General features: G+C 36.2%; 1 protein-coding gene across 1 annotated transcript in view; it reads right to left on the bottom strand.

The window, feature by feature from the left end:
* Positions 1-22,871, bottom strand: part of COL21A1 (collagen type XXI alpha 1 chain) — a 113,997-nt gene that overhangs the window by 34,505 nt on the left and 56,621 nt on the right. The window contains exons 11-17 of the mRNA XM_055714889.1: positions 20,818-20,871; positions 19,852-19,905; positions 17,244-17,297; positions 16,350-16,403; positions 14,714-14,767; positions 14,582-14,635; positions 10,808-10,861 (exon numbers count right to left, since the gene is read on the bottom strand). Coding sequence (XP_055570864.1) covers positions 10,808-10,861; positions 14,582-14,635; positions 14,714-14,767; positions 16,350-16,403; positions 17,244-17,297; positions 19,852-19,905; positions 20,818-20,871 — 378 coding nt within the window. The remainder of the gene's footprint in view (positions 1-10,807; positions 10,862-14,581; positions 14,636-14,713; positions 14,768-16,349; positions 16,404-17,243; positions 17,298-19,851; positions 19,906-20,817; positions 20,872-22,871) is intronic.

Genomic DNA, 22,871 nt, shown 5'->3' with positions numbered 1-22,871 from the left:
TGGCTAAGCACAAATATACAATGTATTAACATTATCTATCTGAAAGATAAACAAATGCTGGTCATAACACACATAATAATGAAGACTTCCAATACAACATGATATGGTACAAATGAAAAAATAAGTATTTTTGTCATATTCTTTTTTCATTTTGGGAAGGAGAGATCATGATATATTAATCTTAGCAGAAACATTAATTAAACCTTACAAATGGACTTAAATTCACTCTGATTAAATAGTTTTGGGTTTTGTTTCCTTATGGATAGCAAGCTAGCTTGTATTCTGACAAGACTTTCCATATCTTCAATTCACTGTAATTTTAATACATAAAGATTATAAAAATGAAAACATTAATTGCTCCAAATTTCCCCAAATTTGGCAGCACTGTATCCACTTGAGTGCCTGAGCCTTGAGTATCAACTTCACAATTTCAGGCTTAAAGCTCTTTGAGGACAGGGACTGTCTTTATGGTTTTCTCAGCAGAGATGAACCAATTATCTCAGTTACAAAACTATATCACAAGAATATTGAGTATAAGCAATACTAACATGGTTTCTCTGATGAAAGAACCTTTAAGACTCACGAATAGTGCAGATCTCCCTTATTTAACTTTACTACATCTTTTCCTGTTTCTAAACTATAAAGTATGTGACAATCTATATTAAGCAAAGAGCACGCTGTACAAGAATAACGCAGTGCTACTAATCATGAAGGACACATGGAAGAAGCATAACAAGAAACTAGTTACTCTGACAGTCCCGCTACCACCTGACCACAAAAATAACAAAGAAACCTCGCTTTGTTTGCTTGGTTTTTTCTTTCACATTTTGTGGAAGGTTTCAATTCAAATAACTTTAATTTAAAAATCTAAACAGTCTAAGCCAGTTAAAAGAAACAGGCAACTTCAGAAAAAAACGACCCCTTCTGTTTGAGACAAGTATTTCATGATGGGATGAATAATCCTATGCAAATATTAATTTTGTATCAGAGAAGAACCATAACAGAGAGATAGACTAAATATGTCTACTTGACTATACAAGGTGAAAACCATTCTGGATAATTATCAGAGTATAGACTGTAGATTAGATGCCCAGATACAGTACTTGGTGCCCCAAAGGAGTTATAGCTAGATTGCCTCATATCACTACCCTGACCACTGTTCTCAAGGAGGCTGTAACTCGGACCCTCTGAGGACACAGGTACAGCTCATCGTTTCTCTGGCTTGTCCCACATGTCGAAGAATGATGACTAGCAACAAAACTAGTTACCCTGGTACTACCCTGCTGAAGTTGGATCAGAAAGAGGAAAGGCAAATATCCTTTTGCTAGTCCTCTTTGTACTTGTGGTTAAGTAACTCGCCATAAACATGCTGAGAAGCACAGGATAGAACAGCAATATGTAAATGAAATCAACTGAAATAATAAATATTTATGGCTGCTACATTCTAAGTGTCTTCTCCATTGATAGCCTACTGCCTATATTTGGTTTCTAAGTATAGCAATCAGCTGAGGGAATCTGTTTGGTCTCCAGAGATAGTTACCTAAGCTGTAAATCAAAATGCAAATTTCTAGTGTTCATAGTGTATTAGAAAAGGAAGATAGAAATATAGGGGGTGTGTTAAAGGCATTCAGATGTCTCTTATTTTGATTATTCTCTGGTATGATCATTAACAGAGAAACAATTCATACCAAGAAGAGGGCACTACCCCAGAAATCTGAAACACTATGTCCCTGTGTTCTGTAGAGCAACATTTTTTTGGTGTTTTTAGGAATTTGTCCTTGAGTCATACTACCAAGATTCAAATCTAATTTTATATTACTGTTGTATCAAAATGCAATGATACAAACCAGTGACAATCAATAATGTGTATGCCTAAAAATGAAATACAAAATTGCACACACAGTCAGCAATTGCATTGCGAACCATTAGCTCCCACAGCATTGCCCGTGACTACAGCGAATTACCAATGTACAGTTTAAAAAGCTTTGTCTGAATTTTGCATTTATACACCATAATTGTGGGGGGGTGGGGGGAACCCATACTTGCTCTGCTTTTATTCACAATAAATGATAATCTTAGGGCTAAAACTTTATTGTCTGACAAATATTTAAAGATTGAAAACATTTCCATTTTGCAGCACATGTTAAAACGATGCCAAAACATCCAGATCCATCTTGGTTTTCTATAGCTGGCTTCTGAGATCAAACAAAATGAAAGACCATAGTAGTACAGTGTTCACTGACTTGCCACTTAGGACAGGCATATTTTAATTACATATTCATGCATTTTGCAGTCAAACATAGTCTAACATACATGACACTGTGTGGTTGAAGACAGTTGCTGAGCAATAATCTTGAACACAAGTACTGTGAATTACAGATGAGAGCAATGCAAAAATTACATTCTTATTTATAATCTGGTAAACGAAATTAATACGTTTTATGCCTTGCATTTTTTGCATAAAACCTACGGTCTAAATGACTGTTTATTGTTACAAAAAATATTTTTAATTCTATCAGCACAGATACTAGAAACAGGTATTTTATATACTACCTCTGCAATATGTGCGAGAGCAGAACATTAGCATAGACAAATACACAAATAATAAAGCTGGCATTGCTGCAAAATATTTGAACACAAAGAGAAAAGGGTATCTTGCCTATTATTTACTTGTAAATCCTCTGCCACAATCCACAAACGGGATCTTTACTCCAATGGCTGTCAAATATATTCTCCTTTAAAAAAGAACTTTTTTCTTTTTTCTTTTTTTTCTCTTTTTTCCCAATAAACTGCAAAAATGCTACTTCAATGAATTCAAATACTTTCTCATATCGTACTTTGGTTAAAAGGTGATGCATATACAGCTAAATCAGGCCAAAATCATGTGATGATACTGCCACCCAGTAGACACTGTTGGGTACTTTGGCCATCAGAAGTTCATCCAAATTTGTAAGTATTTCACTATGCATATATTTATTTTTCTGATCCTAGGCATAACGTGTTTGTTGAGGAATATACAAAATTAATTTTGTTAAAGATGTAATTTCTAACATGTTAGCTATATTACTGAAGGATTTGATGATGTCTTGCAGTGTTCCTTGAAAGCTGTGGGAGTTAAGAAGAAAACTGGGGGAAAAATAATGGACAGATGTTGCTGCTTCAAGATTAATCAGCACATGTGAAACGTTATTTACTGGAAGTATAAACACCAACTTTCCTGGCGCTAAAATGGCAGACATCAGCCCAATACACAACATCAGTCCAACATTCTCTTCAAGCATTTCCTACTTCAGAAAATTTTTTCTTGAATGTATGAAATTAGCACACGAGTTCAGGAATGCCCTAAGTATTACTATTGACATCAAGTGGATCCAAAAGAATGCAAATGAGTCCTTTTTTAAGTATCACATGTCAAAGGGAGTGAATGTTAATCACTTAATGCATACCTATTTTATTCCAGTTCTATAGTAAAATTTTCAAGAACTTTAGTGGTTATTCTCAGCGGGGTGAATTAACCCGTTAAGCCTAGAAAGTATTAGATCAGATCAAATTACATTAAACACTTAAGGAAACACACATACACTCTATAGTTTTAATTCTTTAATCTTAGTCAGTTCAGCAACCAATCACATTTTTAACTGAGATTTGGGAGTAAAGAAACTTCTAATAAAGAATACAGGATCAATTTAAAGTTGTGTGGATTTGCCTGTTCAGGTCCTCAAAAATCTCCACCTCATTAAGTTCAGTAATTTTTTAGAATGTCTTTTTTTTTTTCAGTCCAGGCAGTAACAAGTTAGCTAATATACTTTAATTGTATCTATATATCATTTGATCAAAATAACATAATACAACTCATGGAAATGCTTCTGAATGATAATCAGTTACATTAAACTGACTTTTTCCCACTTAAAAATACATTAAAGGTCAAATTGTATAGCTATAATGGTCAAATACTGATAAACCATCTCTATAGAAAGGACTACTGCAATATGAATACTAAGACAATCTAGTTTCTAGTAGTTATGTTTGTAAGCGTGTGCATATTGCAGTCTCTGCAACTGATGTGAAGGTCTCCAGTCTCTGAAATGCATAAGCATTTAAATGGGCAAACATTTATATGTATTTTTGAGTACTATTACCATGAGACAGAATATCTGATCTGTATTGTATAAATCCATACTGCCAATTTGTTTCACTTAGTTTCATAGCAGATCTCTAGACTCCATCTTAGCCAAGCTTAGAACATGACAGCTGAAGGCTGAAGCTGCAGTACGAAGTGAGTATGATCATTCCCGCAGTGGGAAATACCACAAGTGGAACAATGTGTGTCACAGCTCTTACTCTACAGACAGTATAAGCTTATGCCAAAGCACTTCATCTGGGAATTAAAGCTCACTTTCAAGTACAGATAACTAAGAAGTATAATACCAAGTTTAAAATCTCTACATGAAAATTTCCAATATCAATGCATAGAAGAAATTACACTGTTCACAAGAGTTTGTGGGTTTGTGTATAAACAGGACTAGTTCACTGGAATCACTTACGGAATACAACAAAATAAGCACTACCACTACAACTTCCTGCTTAAAAGATAGTTACTGCAGTCTTTAATGAAGCTGCACCTTCAAGTGTTTGCTGCAGAACATTTATTTCAGAACCACACTGCTCTAACGTATTTTTTAATTTATACAAGATGGACAAATTATTAAGAAACATTTTGACAAATTACAAGGATCTGGTTATTGTAATACAGCTCAGCAAGTCCACAGGGAGATTTCAAATTGCTCAGAGGTATTTCTATCACGATGTTTACAAACCAGATGCAGTGGAGGAGGAAGGCTGGTATGGAACTTCTATCACACATGAATTAGTAAGAAAAGCGCCAGCACAGCCATAAAAAGGTCAATATAGCATACAAGCATAAAACAGAGTACTACGAGTATTGTTTATAACTATTTATAGCAGATGCCAATCATGTCCATAGCAGGCTTACAACTACAGCTCCTTTCATAATTCCTTACATCTTTTAAGAAATTGCCTTTGTTAACATTGCATCTATAAAATAGTCTTAAATAAATAGCAGCAAGGTATACCACCTATTCTCCACTTGATTTCCCAAAGTTATCTCATTGAAAATGGTAGTGACTGAAAAACCCCCAAAATAATACTTTTCTAAGTCTCTGTAGACAAAATAATAAAACAATATATACTATATAATTATAGAAAATTAATATAATTAATGTAATTGCATAGTGTGTGAAGACAGAAATTCAAAAATTAGAAATCATGAGGGACAGACAGAAAGTAAGAATTAGATGGGAAAGAACTGTTAGTTTTACAACTTAGAAAAGCAGGAATTATTTTCCAAGTTCCATTAGGTCAGTGGGTCCAAGTTTATTACAGCATCCATTGTGGCCCCAGTCCAGACTGAATTCAATGGGAATCTTTCCATATGCTTTGGATCAGCCACTATGCTGTCATGCCTTATATCATCTTTGTCAACTGGGAATAACAGAGTAGTTCGTTCAGACTAGTCTGCCTGAAGTTCCAGAAGTCTTTAATTACCTGTTTATTTATAAGACCATTCTTATATTTATCTTCTTAACAGAAATTAACTCTGCTGAAAATGTAGTATGGAATGAATTTAGTTAACTTGTCAGTCAGAATGAAGAAGATAACGCAGGTTGCAAATAAAGTCTGTTAAAAATACATACACCTAAAGTGGACATAAAATTTGTAGTTGACAGGAAAACCTGCATTCAGTCTAAAAAATATGGTTGAGCCTACAGCAAGCACTGTGTAATAAAGAATGATTATTGCAAGTCTTGTGCTGCCAAAGCTGTCATCTTCCTCTTCCTAAAGTGGGAACAAGACTAACAACATCTGTTATAGTAGCTACAGTAATCAGAAAGTCATCAGCAAGACTCTGCCCTTTCTACTCCAACTATTCAGAAATTAGAAGAAACCAAGAAACAATCACTAAAAAACTAATTCAACTAGCCAAACCTATTTGTAAAGAAATACGGATATATGGCATATGCCTACCAAAGTCTTACTGCATCAGCTGTTTATGTCGAAAAAACCACCCCACCTGAATAACCATTTCACCTTATTCATAAATTTATTTACAGGCAAAAGCCAGAATTTTCAACAAATGAATCAGGCATTCTTTTGAGACCCACAAGACATGATTTGCAGAACAAATACTAGTCCTTACTTCTCTTATGACTGTATGGTGACACCTCTGAAAAGCAGGCCATCAGTATTCAGAGTTCAGCTGCTACTATCAAGGCATCTCAGACTAGTGGAAAAGAATTAATATTAGAGTTGAAGCTAAGAGTTTTGATAGACTCACACCAACCAGTTTGCTGAGTCTCTTGATCACTTTTCTTTTAAAGAATGACGGGAAGTAATTTGTTCTAAATATATTACTTAGAAAGAGAGTGTTATTTCATAGCAGTGCCTACTTTAAGGCAATATAAAACTTGAATGAGAATGTAGTACTCGGCAACATTTTCACAAGTATTAAACCCATACAACACATGATCTTTTGAGCACTGGAAATCCAACAGGATTTTTATGCTAAGAGATTAAAAATAGAAATACAACAATAATCAGACTAGGCGCGTTAAAAAATAAACTGAAAACCACACATTTTTCAGAGAATGCATCGATCTAGATCTGGCATTCCTGATGCAGTTATAAGAGATCAACAGGCAAACCGGAAGTGTATAACAGTGGGAGTCAGGTCAGAAGCTGAAAGCCATGTTACGCTGTTATCACTGGCATAAATGAGGCCACATCTGAAGTCTTGTGATGTGACCTAAATATTAAGGACAACCTCTACCATTTTAAGTGTTTGCAGCTGTATTTCTGAAAAATAGGATTTCTGGAGAGTAAACATGAACAGTTGCAAACATTTAGACATACTACCTGTGGCAGGACAGCATATGTTAGGCCTAGAAGAGTACTATAAGCATCCTGCCAGCTTCACCCACAAGCACTCACTTCAGAGTTCCCATCTGCATAACTGTAAACACAAGAAGTCGTCTAACACAGCTTCCACTGAAACCAAACTCTGACAAAATTCTACCTATGTTAAAAAGGATAGCCAGGTTGAAACTAAGCTCAAACAAATATTGATTTATTGTATCCTTGAGACAGTTACCCCCTCAAAAAACTGTATTTATCAAAACTGTCATCAGCAAGACAGATGACTAGTCATTAAACTGCTCAAGTGACAGCATGGCCTATTTTTGTCATCAGTAAAATGAGCCTGATTAGTGGCTTTATTAAATGCTATCTAAATTATTCTGTCCATACTGTCAAACTTTACTCTTACACAGAGCGGGTAGAATTGGATGGTCTGACTATTTAGGGAAAACAACCACATCAGTTGGAATTATTTACTTAACTTTATAACCTACTTTTTCCTGTTCATAAATTTGGGGATTAATAAGAGTAACAATATACCAGAAAGTATGTTGTCCAGAAAACAACCACACCTCCCAGAGGCTGGAGGCAAAGGGAGTTTAGTTCAACTGGGCTCTTCATCCTAGACAGTTGCTGCTTCTTAGATGCTGTCTCAAGATGCATTCATTTCGCAACCATGCTCTCTTTATTTGCTAAAGCCAGAGGGATCATAAGATGGCTATTTCTAAAAAGACCAACCTAACAAATTAGGACATGCCTAATGCTATTGTGGCTGAATGGAAGAAATAAAGGCTGTTTGCATGTATGTTTGTGTGGGTGGGGTATCCTTGCGACCTGCTGAGCCGTCCCAGGGCCGCAGTTGCCTCTGGCTGGTTAATGATACAGTCACGCAGTTTAAATAGTATTATCCAAGGCCTGTCTTGAGCTTAGCCAGCCTATTTGGTGATCACAGGGAGAGCACAGCAGAGTCCAGTCCCTCTGTTCCACATCACTGCCCTAACTACTAGGGTATCCCACCAGAGAAGATCACACTGAATTGCACAGAACAGGAGCAGAGAGGAGGTGTTTACACATTATACATCAAATACACATTGGAGGAACAACAGAAACAACAGAAGCAGTAAGTTGCACAAGACATCCCTCACAGCCCCCACAATCCATCTTACTTTCCAGCAGATGGAAATCCAGCTACCCTCTACGTCAATAGGGGAGCCCACATATCCCATAGCTGAGGATAGTGTTCATTTTGCACAGCCGAAGTACACTTTTACCACAAAGCTGCTGCACAGAAATGCCCTTTGCTCCTCCTCCAGGCTCTAAATAGATGGGAGTACCATGTCTGCACACACAGTCTGGTGCTACAACATTAATAGAGGTAGACAAGCAGGTATGACTAGGTGTTGTGGTTTCCAGCAACTAAGTACTACACAGCTATTCACTCACCCCCACCCCATCCCTGCCCAGTTGGATGAAGAGGAGAATTAGAAAAAGGTAAAACCTGTCAAAAGAACAGTTTAATAATTGAAATAAAGTAAATAATAACAACAACAACAATCATTGTAATGAAGAGGAGAGAAAGAGACAGAAATAAAACCCAAGGGGAAAAAAAAGGTGATACACAACACAATTGCTCACCATGCACTGACTGATATCCAGCCAGTCCCTGAGCAGTAATTGGCAGCTCCCAGCCAATTCCCCCCAGTCTATACACTGAGCGTAAGGTTCTAAGGTATGAAATATCCCTGTGGCTAGTTCAGATCAGCTGCCCTGGCTATGCTCCCTCCTGGCTTCTTGTGAACCTCCTCACAGGCAGAGCCCAGGAAACTGAAAAGTCCCTGACGTTGGGTATGCACTACTTAGCAAAACTAAAACATCAGTGTGTTATCGACATTTTTCTCACACTAAATCCAAAACACAGCACTGTACCAGCTACTAAGAAAAGTAATCCTATCCCAGCTGAACTCAGGACACTAGATGTCTGACACTTCCTACTGGTTACCTTGAGGCAATTTCCTGGTCAGCATGTAGACTTTCAGATCTTCAGAAGAATTTCCTCTGATTATAAACAAAGCATATAGTGCAGTCTGGTTTGCCCTTGTTAGGATTGTGTAAATCTTTTGTAGTTGTTTATATATTGGAAGTCTTCCTCTATATTATGTTGTGGTGATTTTAAAAGACTTGGTGATTTTAATGTCTTACATCTGCCACTTCATTTCTTTTTAAAGCAAAAGTATGGGACTTAAGTGATGGGTTTAAATTGCTGTTTAAGTTGTTATATTGTGAAGCATTTACATTAATTTTAAACAAAATTATATTTCTTTAGTAGGTACAGGTCAGACTTAACCAAAGCTATCAGATCAGAAAGACAGCTATTAAAGTATTAAATACTTAGTTTTCCCTAAGTCAGAAAGGCCCTCTCCTTGTTATTTTTTAGATTATTTTTTTAAGAAAATCACGACTAGCTAACATTTTTTTCTAAAAATGAAAAGAGATAAAAAAAGGCTAGAGACAACAGAAGAAGTCTTTTTACTATCTCAACACATTTGTTATGGCATACTAATAATATACCAAAACCTTTTCACTTTTATTTTATGTTTTTTAATTAATATGCACTTTCAGCCTTTCTTACATATGAAGATACCATAGATCATAAAAGGTTAATACATCTCACAGTTATCTGCAGCAGAAAAAGAGGAAAAAATAAAGCCAAGTAAGGAATTATGTGCGTTCTTCACTTAAGCCAGCCAAGTAGGAAAAAAGTCTCTTGGGAGTGATTGTCCAGCTTTTTTCAGTCTAGTCACAAAGTTTTATGAGGTTTTGGTGAATATATAAAACACTTAAATGAAAAAGCTTGAGAACTTTTCAGCCGGGAGTGTTATTTCCATCTCCTAGATGTCAAAACTCTCTACCAAATTTCAGTACCACGTAACGCATACTGCCTCTCATTATATTCAATACCACAAAATTTTCAGAATTTATAAATCTGTACCTCCTTATCTTACAATTGAAAAGGTAATTCAAAATGTAATTCATCTGGAAGGCAGCATTCCACCAACTGAGCTCCATTTACTGATCTTGGCCTACAGAAGAATTACTGATGGTTTGAAGACAGCTGTCTCTCTCTCGGCACTCAAGGCTTTCAGCTGTTTCTACAGATATCTTGGCTCCTCTGCTTCAAGCAAAGTCTGGTGGCCTTCAAGAGCCAAACAAGGAAACAAGGAGGAGAAAGCCTAGCTATCACATATAAAAAGAAGGAAAAATCAGCTGCCCTGAGGAGTTGCCCAAATGTCAGTAGAGGAACAATGTCTTTGGGAACAAGCAAAGCAAAAATGCAGCAGCATGTACCCCAGCTAAGCAAGAAGAAGAGAGATACAGATAACATGGACAGTGTCACAAGATGCAAGGAATTAAAAGGCCAATAAAACTTAACAAAGGAGAGGGGGAGACAGTGAAAAATAAACCTTTAAAAGCACAATTAACAAATATATGAAAAAACATATAACATTTGCAGAAATTAGAGTTAAAAACACCCAAAATCTTTCCTTATATAAGTAACTATCAATATTTAACCACACCATTCTAATAATAGGAAAGAAGTCAATAATAAGACCATTTTATAAAATATATACAAATTGGCATATAACAGCAAAATAGTTAAGGTATCTTTGACTTTAAAGGCTTCTTTATTTCTTTTACTAAATCCAAATTTAAAGATGAACACCAGAAAATAAAAAAGCACTTTTTCAAAAATGTATGTATCAACCAATTCAAATCAACATGGATGAAACATGATGTACAGCATCTATTAACTAAAAAAAACCCACAAACCAAACAAATCAGTACATAAGGATATGTCAGCTATTTAACCACTTACGGGCTCTCCCCGATGTCCTTCTAGGCCTGGAGATCCAGGCTGTCCGGCTTCTCCCTTTAAAATAAAAAAGGCTGTTAAATACTTTATTATTAAAAAAAAAAATCTTCCTTAGGATAATAAAAATAATTATTACAAATAGTATATTATAAGTAAAATGTAAACCCAATAAAAATGATCAGGCTTCATCAACAAACATCTCTTAAAAACAGCCTCAAATACATAAGTGTTGTCAATCTGATATTCCCTCATGCTGCATCCTACAGACAGCTGTCAGTTTGCAAAAGGAGAGACAATTGTCTTTTGAATCAGAATAGCAATTACTGGTTGAAGAAGCACATAAAACAGTAATAAATTGCTGTTGTCTAATTGTTAGTACAATAGTCTGAAAACTATTTCAAAGCACTTCAGAACACAACAGTACCAGACGTGATCAAACCTTTATGTCCTTACTCAAAACATGTATAACAGTAAAAATATTGTGAAAAACTGAAAAATAATTCCAGAAATAAAAGCACATAAAACAAATTCAAAGATAATTGCATATATATATATAAATAATATGGTAATAATTAACTTAAAATTACAAGAACTGGACTTGACATAACAATGGGTAGCATCTGGGTTTAAGCTATGCTTTTTTTCCACATTCTTTCCCAGAATGAATATTGTAAGAAAACAGGAAAGCTCCAGCAGAAATTTCCTTCAAAGACAGCCTGTTTGGTAAGGCTCTGAATTTGATTACAGACATAGAATAAAACATTGTTTTATAGCAAGCAGATGGTGACGTCAAGCTGACAAAATGTTTGAATGAAGACTATGGCTTCTGTTAACTACTATAACATAAAATTAATAAATCTAATGAGTATGTCATATTTCTGTACTATAATACTTAAGAAAATAGTCAAGAAAATGTCTTTCAGTTTAAATGTACACAGGTTGACACAACTAATATACCGAATTATCTGTATACTGTTTACAAGTGTAAAACCAGATTAAAATACTCTCCAAATTCATGCTTTATTAACATAATACTTCACTTCAAAGGGCCACCAGTGACACTTAAAATTTTATGTTAAACAACTGCAACTATTACTTGTCCATGTTATTAAATACCAGAGAGGAAAAAAATCTATTTTTTTTTCTACTTTCTATAGCACCAGAAAAGGAATTTCTCCACCAACTCATCAGAGAGAGAGGGGGGGGGGGGGGGGGGGGATGTCTGTGTGTGTGTGTGTGTGTCTGTCTGTCTGTCTGTCTGTGTGTGTGTTTTAATAAATTCATGTAGGCAACTAAGCTCCTATCACAGAAGTCAAGACAATTGATGAAGACTTGATTCAGCTGACCAGCCATCAGGAGCTCAATTTCATTGCCTGCACACAGAGATTTGCTCATATTTCAGATACCCAAGGGTGTCTTGTTTGGATTCCTACTCCCACTCCAGAAAGGCATTTGCTTTCCATACAATCTATGACATATTTGTCAGCTCCCTTAGGATGCTTTGTACACTAATGCATCTCAAATGCACCAGACACTTTTATATACACAACTAAACTGGCGGTACCTACAAGTTTGCCTTGTTTGATCTGTATTACTCTCCAGGCTCCACTGGCATTACATTGACATTAATGGCAACACAAGTAGCTACTACATCCATAGACGCAAACTCAGCTGAGTGTTTTCAGAATGTCTGTTAAATTCTCTTTGCTTGATATATTGCAAATGTCAGTGATAAATGCTCTTGTAGATATATATTAATAATGACAATTTGTAGGCAGGTACCAATGAGATTTGAAGATCAAAATGGAATTAATCTAGCAGTAGTTAAAACTAAATCAAGTAACACATAAAGAAGTCCTCCAGGATCATAAAAATAATCTGCTGACGGTTGCTGAAGGTAACTTCAGAAAAATGAGCAATAAGAAAATATTTTTTTCCATAATTAAGATTTACAACTTCTTTTGCTAACATATTTTAAGGGTGTAAACTTCAGGGCAGTTAAAAAAAAAACAGTACACCAATTTGACATAAAATAAAGTTACGCCATTACCTTTAAGCACAGTCTCATTTGGCCTTCCAAAGAGAACAAATAAAACAAGAAATATTCAGTTTACCTACATTAAAAGGTAAAATTTTATACATACTTTTAAAGGCTGTTATTTTAGATGAGTTTTCCTAATAAATTTTTCAATTGCTTAGTTATACATTGAAGTTGGGCAATTTTTAGAATAACAGTGCTGTAGTGTTGCATGTAAGTTTTAAGTTCCCCCTGTAATTTCAAATTAAGATACCTATGTGTGTTTTTCTACCTGAAGTTGTCTAGAGATATGTTAGGGATCTAAGATCCCATTACAGTGAACAGGGCCTTGATTCAGATACCTAATCACAAATGCCTGCTGTCTGAGGTGCTCTAGGGCAGCCAAGGCTTTCACATTCAGCTGGCAGGTACCACCTACAGGAAACCTGTGTCCTTCTGAAATGGCACTTACAGGTCACCTGGGGTACCCAAAACCAGCAAATAGGACTGCAAACTTATGAGTGGTCTCGCAAAAGTTATAGCAGCTAACAGTCAGCAACTGAATTACTTTAGAGGCTCCATTTATTATATTTACTAAAAGCTTGGTTCAGTTGTTGACACATGGATGTGTAGAGTTATTTGCTGCTGCAAATTAGGGTGAAAAATTCTTCACCATGAAGACAGTCAAGGATGGAACGAGCTGCCCAGTTGTGCAGCCTCCATCCTTGGAGGTTTCAAGACCCAGCTGAGCAACCTGGTATGGATTTAGTGCTGTCCTGTCTGTGAGATGCCCCAAAGTCCCCTCCAGCCTGAGTGAGGCTGGGATACTTCTGGATCCACCTTGTTGTCAGCTGCTGCCTGGAAGGGTTTAGGTCTCATAGGTCTTGTGTCATATCTCCTTGCTGCAGCAGGTGTCACAGATATGCCATGGTATCCCCAACTGCTCCAGACAAGCATAGTCACAAAATGGAAGACCCAGATCTCCAACAGCAGCAATAGGAATTCAGACAAATGCACTTAAAAGTACACTTGCATTTTTGGACACTGAAGCAACGTTAATCTTGAGCAGCCCTACATAATTTATTATTATTGTTGTTGTTGTTAAAATATTATAGGAACAAAGCTGCTGTTGAAAAGCTTCTTTAGAACAATTCAACTGAACATTTACATCTCATATTAATATTTTTTTTCTGTGAACTTAAAATTCATACTGTTAAAGTCCATCTTTTCACAGATTAGAACAGTGCAAACAACTGGGTACACAAAAAAATACCTGATCCTGTAGTCTTTTCTACAGTAGAAAGACACTTAGAACACTTCAAAACTGTTCTAAATTAAATATAAAGGGCACTGCACCGTGAAGAGAATACAAACATAAATATGAATGCAACACTGAAGATGTTTTCCCCTATCTTTCATCCAGCTCCCTTCAAAAGCAATAATAATAATTAGATTACTTCCTTCTTAACTTTCCGCAGCGTATGCTTGTATATAAATCTCATTAACAGATTCACAGAGCTAAACACAAACAGGCTAAGGGACATGAAGTATAAACAATCTCTGATAATCACTAATACACTCTTAATAAAAGCTTTGCACCTATGCACAATCCAACAGAAGTCTGCCTATGGAGGGCAGTAACCTTTGGCGTTGCCCAGTAACACACATTATTTTAACCTCACAGAATAAAGTGGGTATATTTAGACCAATAGAGATGCTATTGAAGACTTTGCCAAGATATGAATATACATTGTACATACCTTGAAACCAGGACTTCCCGGTAATCCATCTTTCCCACTTCTGCCAGGGTCTCCCTGTGGGAACAGTTAACAGTCATCAGTAGGTGAATTAACAAGCAAAAGTTAAAGCTAAATTGTCTTTGCAAAACTTACGGATCGCCCAGGCATTCCTGGAAACCCCGTATCACCTTTCTCTCCTTTTGAACCCTGAGAAATACAGCAAACAAAAACTAAGTAGTGCTGCAAATTCAGTGTATTTAACCTATTAATCATGTATATTATTTCTTATTTTGAAAATGTATGGAAGATCTGTTTCTTTTTCAATTCAGGCAGTGGTCAATTAATAACTACACCCTGTTACAGAAACGTAAATGTGCTCTAAAATTACAGAAATGTGAAGACAGACCCTCTACCAAATTGCTTAAAACTCTAGACCAATAAATAGATGAAGAAAACATAAGGATAGGTGAAAACTGTTAACATTGGATGACCAAAATATGCTCTCTGAAACACAAACATTTACATACAAGCACACCCTGCTTTATATAAATTACAGGTTAAAACAACATCTCTCTTCCAGGCCACTATCTGTCTCAATCCATTCGTGTGCTCCTCTCCTCACTCCCCATACTCCTCTCCCTCTTCCCCTTTGGTTAAGTGGTTCATGTACATTTCTACGTATTAAAAAGCACAGGCTTCTTTTCAATGTAAGTATTACATATACCCCATATTAAAAGCACAGACACATTTGCAAATAATATAAGCATTTTGTATTCTGTTAAAATGAATTACATCGATCCATTAACAGAAGGATGAACAGAGTTCTCAGAATATCCAAATAAGCAGAGCATGAGCTGAATGTTACTAGACATAAGTATATCCAGCAAACTTCAGTGGAAATTTTTCTGAGTTAGGACTGCAGAATTAAGTTCTTTGTGAATACACATATTAAAAAAATATAAATAATATTGTATGAGGTGCAGGCACCCTGCACTGGCGGGGGCTGCAGGGCCCTGTGAGGGGTCGCCAGGGCTGCCCCGGGCCAGGCACAACCGGTTCCAGCCGGCTCCAACCAGCCCCCGCAGGGCTGGGTGGTGGTGCCTCGAGGGGAATGTATTTAAGAAAGGGCAAAACCATGACACAGGCAAAGTAAGGAGTGAGGGGAAAAGTGAGAAACACAGCCCTGCAGACACCCAGGTCAGTGCAGAAGGACAGGAGGAGGTGCTCCAGGTGCTGGAGCAGAGATTCTCCTGCAGCCCGTGGGGAGAACCATGGTGGAGCTGTGGTAATCGAGCTGCAGCCCTCAGGGGCCCCACGCAGGAGCATGTTTATCCTGAAGGACTGCAGCCTGCGGGAAGGACCCATGCTGGAGCAGGGGAGAAGTGCGAGGAGGAAGGAAAGCAGAGAGGAACTGTTATGGGCTGGCCATCCCACCTTGCTGCCTGTTCCCCACCCCATCAAGGAGTGAAGTTGAGCCTGGGAAAAAGCAGGGTGGAGGCGAAGGTGTTTTAGTCTTTGTCCTTTGTTTCTCACTATCCAAACCTATTTTAGTTGGCAATAAATTTAACTTTTCCCCAAGTCAAGTCTGTTTTGCCTAAGACTGTAATCAGTAGGTGATCTCCCTGTCCTTATCTGGACCCACAAGTTTTTCCATCTTATTTTCTCCCCCATACTGTGGACGAGGGGGAATGAGAGAGTGGCTGGGAGGGCATGAGCTGGCCAGCCAAGGTCACTGCACAACAGATACCAATAATATTTTGCTTTATTTTATGATTATAAATTGACTTGCCTTTTTGCCATATATCCCTGGCACTCCTTGATCTCCTTTAGGACCCCTTTCTCCCTAGACAAAATGTGTGTGAATAAATTAATTTTTAAAATAGAAGTCGTTACATACAGATATGTATACAAAGTGTACACGTATAGCAGACACCAAATGAGGAAGGCAAAGAGCTCCATCTGATATATAAAAGAATATGCTTAAGACAGTAAATGCAAATCTTGAATTTCCCAATCTCTCCTAGGGGAGAAGCCCAGAATGTCCAACACTGCTGATGAGACAATCCACACTTTGCAGGCTTAATGCTTCTGTTTTCAATGGAGAAGGCACTTTGACTTTCTTATCGCGTCAATATAGGTATGTACCTACATGAAAATTCAGCTCTTTCAAAAGTGCTGCACTCTTCTGAAGACCTTATTTGAAAAGTTTAAAACACAGATTTGGAAAAACTAAGAAGTAAATTCAGTTGTGTACTAACACAGAAGAGCAAAAGATATTGTTGATATTTTAGGAAACATACAAGTGGAATAAACTCATTGGGTTAGACCAGAACTATCCATCAAGATACTGTCACTTGAATGGCTTCAAGAAAATTATATATTTTTTGACATATTATTTGCCATGAAGAGGATTCTAAGTAGTAGTAAAATCAAAGTTCAAAGTTAATATAGAATCCCATAGAACAGAACAAAAATGAAAAAACCAGGCAGCTTCCATTGCTTAATATGTATGTAATGAAGTCCCATGGCCTATATCTTCCTTCAATTTCAGCATCACATCTATTCATTTTATGTAGTTTATCAAATGCACTGGCATAATATTGCATATAAACTTGTTTTCCCTCTAAACTATAGAGCAAGCTGAAACACATGAGTATTGTAACAAGAAATATTTAATTGGAACCTTTGGTGCTGGCATCCCATGTAATCCAGGAAAACCAGGTAGTCCACGGTCACCCTAGAAGAGCAAACATATTTTAATTCCTTATATCTAAAACAGTAGTAATATACTATAATAGAACTCATCTTTTCAATGATCAACAAATACTTGAAAGACATTTATACATCAACATATCAGCTACCTAACATCAGTATGCTGACTGATGAGTTTGTTGATCTTTAAAAAAGATTCAACATATAAAAGCAAAAAAATACACAATCACTAAATTTTTTAGAATACATTTTACTGTAATCTCTCAATAAGGCTTTATGGAGGTTCAAAAGTTGCAATTTAGCTCTGACAAGAGGAAAAAAAAAACTTTGAAAGGAGCTTTTAAAATCTCTGTAGGACCTGTAATAATTCTACCATCCATTCCTAATTCCCAAAGAATAAGGAAATTCCCTAAATCTGCGAAGGCTTTGCTCCTACATTTTACTGAAAAGATCAAAGACCTGCTGACCTTGTCAAATTTCTCACCAGCTTACTTTGGATGAGTGAAGTACTGAAAAATAAGGTATTAAGTACTTTTTCTAAACAAACAAAGTTAAACCAAAACACGCTGATAAAACAACTCCGGCACTTTGACAAATGAGTTCTTATTTCGCAGTTAGCAATTAAAAGCAAAAGCCAAAACATCAGTTCTTTTTTTTTTCCTCACAGGTGTCAGATACCAGGAATTCAAAAACTTTTGCTATTGATACTCAAGTAATTTGTCTGACAATTTGTCTGCAAGCTCCCTTGAGCAACTACAACAAAAGGCTAAATTATAATTTGGTACTATCTGATTTGAAACAATAAAATCAAGATTGAGTTATTGTCTCAGTAGACGAGATCTACTTCACTCATGACAAAAAGCCTACCACCAAACACTTTTTGGACCATCATAGTATTTTCTCTCTGTCAATATCTAACTTTATATTGAGCAATATATTTCCATTTGTTTAATAAATTATATAATAAGTAATTATTTATATCAGTATTATTTAATAAGTAATATATTCTTTGTAAGTAAATTATGCTCAGGAAGTTAGGTCTTGGTACTCTCCAAGACAAAGGGTAAAAAAAACATGTCTCAGTTGTATTTATCAAAACCATTCATCTCTAATCAGATTTGGAGAGGTCTGTCACATATTCACAGAAGACAGGAACATGACCACAGTAACGACAGCTTGTGGGTTAATGCTATCAAAATATCTCTCAACAAATAAGTATTCAAAACAGGCAATGGAATGGGGTTCAAAAAATCAGCAAAACTTGTAAAATAAATTCATACATCCATCGCTCCTTGATGAAAAAAAAACACAGCCTCAATTTCTGCTCGTAAGCAGTGATTCAATTATTGGATAACCTAAAACATTTGGCAATGGAAACAGTTTTAAATTAGTTGCTACAGAAACATTACAAGTAATGGGATGAAATTAAGAGATGAAAATTTGGGCTGAATCATCAGGAAAATAATTCTAATTGCAAGACCTATTTTACAATGGAAGAAGTTTTAGAAAATGGTGGTGGAAGCCCTATTTTTTGGCACATTTTAAACAAGGCTGGACTGAGCATTAGGAAATATTCTGTCTGTCACAACCCTGCACTGCCAGGAGAATAGTTTTTCATCATCAGTATCTCACTTTCTGCACATGATCCAATATCGACTGATCAATTAGATTAACATCTAAGATCTATTAGATTAAGATGCCTAAAGCACAGAACACATAAGCACATTTTTGAGTTCTAATCGTGCATTTGAGAATTCTGCTGAATAGTGATGAATTTAAGGACCTGCTTTTAATATTGGAAACTTGAAAAGAAGGAAATTCTACAGTAAAATCTATTTATAAAACAAGTGTTTGTTTTACAGGAAAGGCCTTGAAGTTTTAATAACCCCAAACCAAAACACTTTTTTGTCACAATAAACTTAGAACTTTTCTAAACACAGGGCAAAATTATGACAGAAGGGTGGACACAGATGTTTACAGATCAATTGGATCTGCCAATAGCCAATGGCTAGTTTATTCATGGTATGTATAGGAGATCCAGATTCAAGATTACCCTGATTACCAAAAGGGAATTATATACAAGCTTCCACATTTGTCTGGAGCTCCAAGCTACTAGCTACACCTCGGACAGAATTTTTCCACAAAAATCTTTGGTTTCAATTAGTCAGTGTTTTTTGATAAAAAGTGCCATCCAAAAATTCCTACCTAGCTCATCTGGTTGCTCGCTAAAGGGAAAAAGGTTGAAGAGACAGAAAGAAATCATTCTGGCAGGTGTCTGTATTATGCTTTCAGGTATGTATATTTAGATATGCTTTCCAAATATAAATTATTCAGTGCAATAAAGTTGTTACTGGCAGTGGTAAAGCATATATAAACTTTATTAAATAAAGCAGACCAGATTCAGAAATGAACTAACATTCTAAATTTAGGATTCCTATTCCTCCTTTATTACCTTTTTAGTAAACAATTCTCACAGAAGCTTCATGTGAAAATACTGATACTATTAACTGTACAACCAAAAATGAGAAATGCTAATAGTAAAATCTTCTTATCTATTACATTTATTATTTTTTTTTTACCTTAGCCCCATTTTTCCCTGGCTCTCCCTTGATACCTGGTAAGCCACGTGGTCCCTAAGAGAGAAAAAATGAAAACCAGCTTAAATAGTAATACAATCTGATACAGAATGAGACACAGAAATGTAATACAATGTGACCTGGGGACTGATGAGTCAGCTGGCTGACCATAACATTTTAGTAACTGGATAGAAAACCAGAACCAAGCATAAAATATATTAACATGTACAAATAAGGCACACTACCATAACTCATGACTGGGAACAACAAAACAATTCTTTGCTTTAACCAAGGACCACCCCAGGAAAAAAGGACATCACACAGCCTGTACTAGTCCAGAGATATCCCCTTCCTTTCAAATGTCCATCAGACAAGCCTTCACATATGCCATGTTGGAGGCTCACTCTTCACCCCAGCACGCTCTCAGATATTTAATTCAACAAATTACTAAGTCCTCAACTATCCAGCCAGACTGGATAAAGCAAAATACAGCACTGGTTTCCAGTAACTGTCCCAGGAAGGGCTACTAAATTAATAAAGTGAAGACAGAAAAATAATTCTCCTCCATCAGTCTGGGATTTATCTGAAACCTACTTTTGGATGTGTGAATTGTAGGTAATCAATCACCATGACAAGATCACTGTTACTAATACATAGAAAAATGGAAGAAACTACTGTTTGGCTTCTGGATCAGGATGAAAATGTCTAAGCCCCAGGTGAATTCTGCTCCTACAGGCCTTACCTAGGAATGATTAGGTTTGGGAGCCTAATTGTCAGCCTAACTGCAAACCTCAAAGCCGCGTGAGTTCCAAAGAAATTCACCCAAGCATGGCCCCTGACTTCATGCCATCCACTAAGCCCTTTTCATTCCCCAGATCTCAACTCTCAGTGACAAACAATGGATATTGGGAGAGAGTTGGTGGGATTTGTCTCAGATTTTAAAATTCTAGGAATGAAACAGAAACTTACTTGAACCCCCGGAGTTCCTGGAATACCTGGAGTTCCTGCTGATCCCTGATATCCCTAAGGAAAAGAAACTAAGACTTGTGACTTTTCCTAAGTTACATTTACAAATTTCCAAACAGCTATTTAAGGAAAAAACAATCTTCCTGGTTACTAGAAAACTGCTGTCACATCTCTGTCATTTTAGGTCACAAATTTTAGTAACTGCTGTAAAAATCACACATTTGAGATTTAGATAGCAGCTTTCAGAAGCTTTCACCTCTGCATGTGAAGTTTGTGGCCACCAGACTTTATGCTAAAATCTGTTATTTTAGAATTGTTACATGAGAATGTAACAAATATATTGTTTTGTTCCCCACTGGGGAAAAAAAAAACAAAACAACAACAAATGAACCCATATACATAGACATTTTCTCTCTCTCTAAAGAAAAATAGCTCAAAGATGCCAGGACTTTTAAAGGCTTATTTCCAGTTACAGGAATAAGCTTTAACAAACAAGGCATGTTCTAATACATTATGCAGCTAGTTTTATAATATCTCTAAATAATAAAAATTCCATTCTCAATACTAAGCACTCCACTGTGAGCTCCAAGGTATATAACAGGCTATGCAAGTAAAAGAATAATTTGAATGACTGGAACTACGAAAAGAAATACTAAATAATTCATGAGTTGAAAAGAGAATTTCAGGAATGCTTTACTAGAAATCAACATTGGCAGAACAAGAGAACCTTTGCAGAACCCCAAATATATGCCTGAGGTGTTTTGGTAGATTGGATTCAATGAGTACAGCAAAGTTAGCCATTTTTAATGCAAAATTAAAAAGTGCTTTAGAAGAATCCTTTAACAGAGGCAAGTAACTGAAGAATAGGACTTTTACTTAGCTCCATTAAACCCAAGTCATTCCAACAGACAAAATGAGTTACAAAGAAGTTTGGGTTTGTTTTTTTTGAAAACATACAAAACAAGAAGAGAAATTGTCCTATAAAACTGTGAGGCTATTTGGCTCAGACCTTTTAACAGGCATCCCAAATTAAACTTGATAAATCCTATAAAACGGGCTATCCAATTTCAAATACCCAAAATTTGATCTTGATTTGAACTGAAAGGACTAATAATCCTATTTCTAAATGAGTTTCAGTCTTAAAAACTTAGGACAAAATTTAATGAGGGGATTTTGACACTGGTAAAAAGGAGCTAATAAAACCTTTTCAATACAAGGAAGGCAATGTGTATGTCTGATTTCTTCTTTCAATCAGTGAGAATTTCCTAACAGAGCTAAAATTATTTGCTGGGTTAGATACAAGAGAGTACTTGCTGTGCCCTCTTCTCAAAAGACATTTGAGCAGATGCCCGACGAGCCAGCTGGTAATGTTTAGTGTAGAAGTAAACAGAATTCTAGGTCTCTGTCATACATGGATCCTTTATCAAGCATTTCACTTTTAGTGCTCAAGGCAGTTCTAGCAATATCAGCTTTAACTGTAAATGGTGTAGCATTCCCAGATTGCTTATAGGCCTCCTGGGCAGCTGAAACAATTCACCAAGTCAAAAAATGCCTTTAAAAGTTTATCATTTTAGTTCTTCCCCATAAAAAGCAAAGTTTGTATGACTTCCTGCAGGATGTAATTCTATATCAATAAAACTTACTTTCATATTTTAGATGTCTGAAATGCAATTTCCCTTCCTTCTCCTTCTAACTGAGTAGGGGAAGCATTAGAGGAGGACAATTTCCTGGATGAACTGAATTTCAAAATTCACGAGATGAGTTCAGGATGACAAAAATATTTTCAGCTCACAAAACTGTATTTAGCTCAGAGCTAGATCTTGTAATGTGATTTCCAAGCAAATCAAATGCTTTGACGTGTTTTTTTAATGGAAAGACAGAACACAGAAGATTCAAAAGCACATTCACAGAAAGTCAGAAAAATGAGAATCACTGCCTGGTACAAATAACATAGCAATTGTTTGAACAAGTTTAAAACGCCTTCTATAAATTATGAAAAACAGCCTTCATAAAAACTGAGCATGTATTTGTATCATTACTCCTTCTGCAGTATGGAT

The sequence above is a fragment of the Falco cherrug genome, chromosome 6, assembly GCF_023634085.1.
Source record: "Falco cherrug isolate bFalChe1 chromosome 6, bFalChe1.pri, whole genome shotgun sequence".
Classification (NCBI taxonomy): domain Eukaryota; kingdom Metazoa; phylum Chordata; class Aves; order Falconiformes; family Falconidae; genus Falco; species Falco cherrug.
This window is presented reverse-complemented; position numbering and strand designations above follow the sequence as displayed.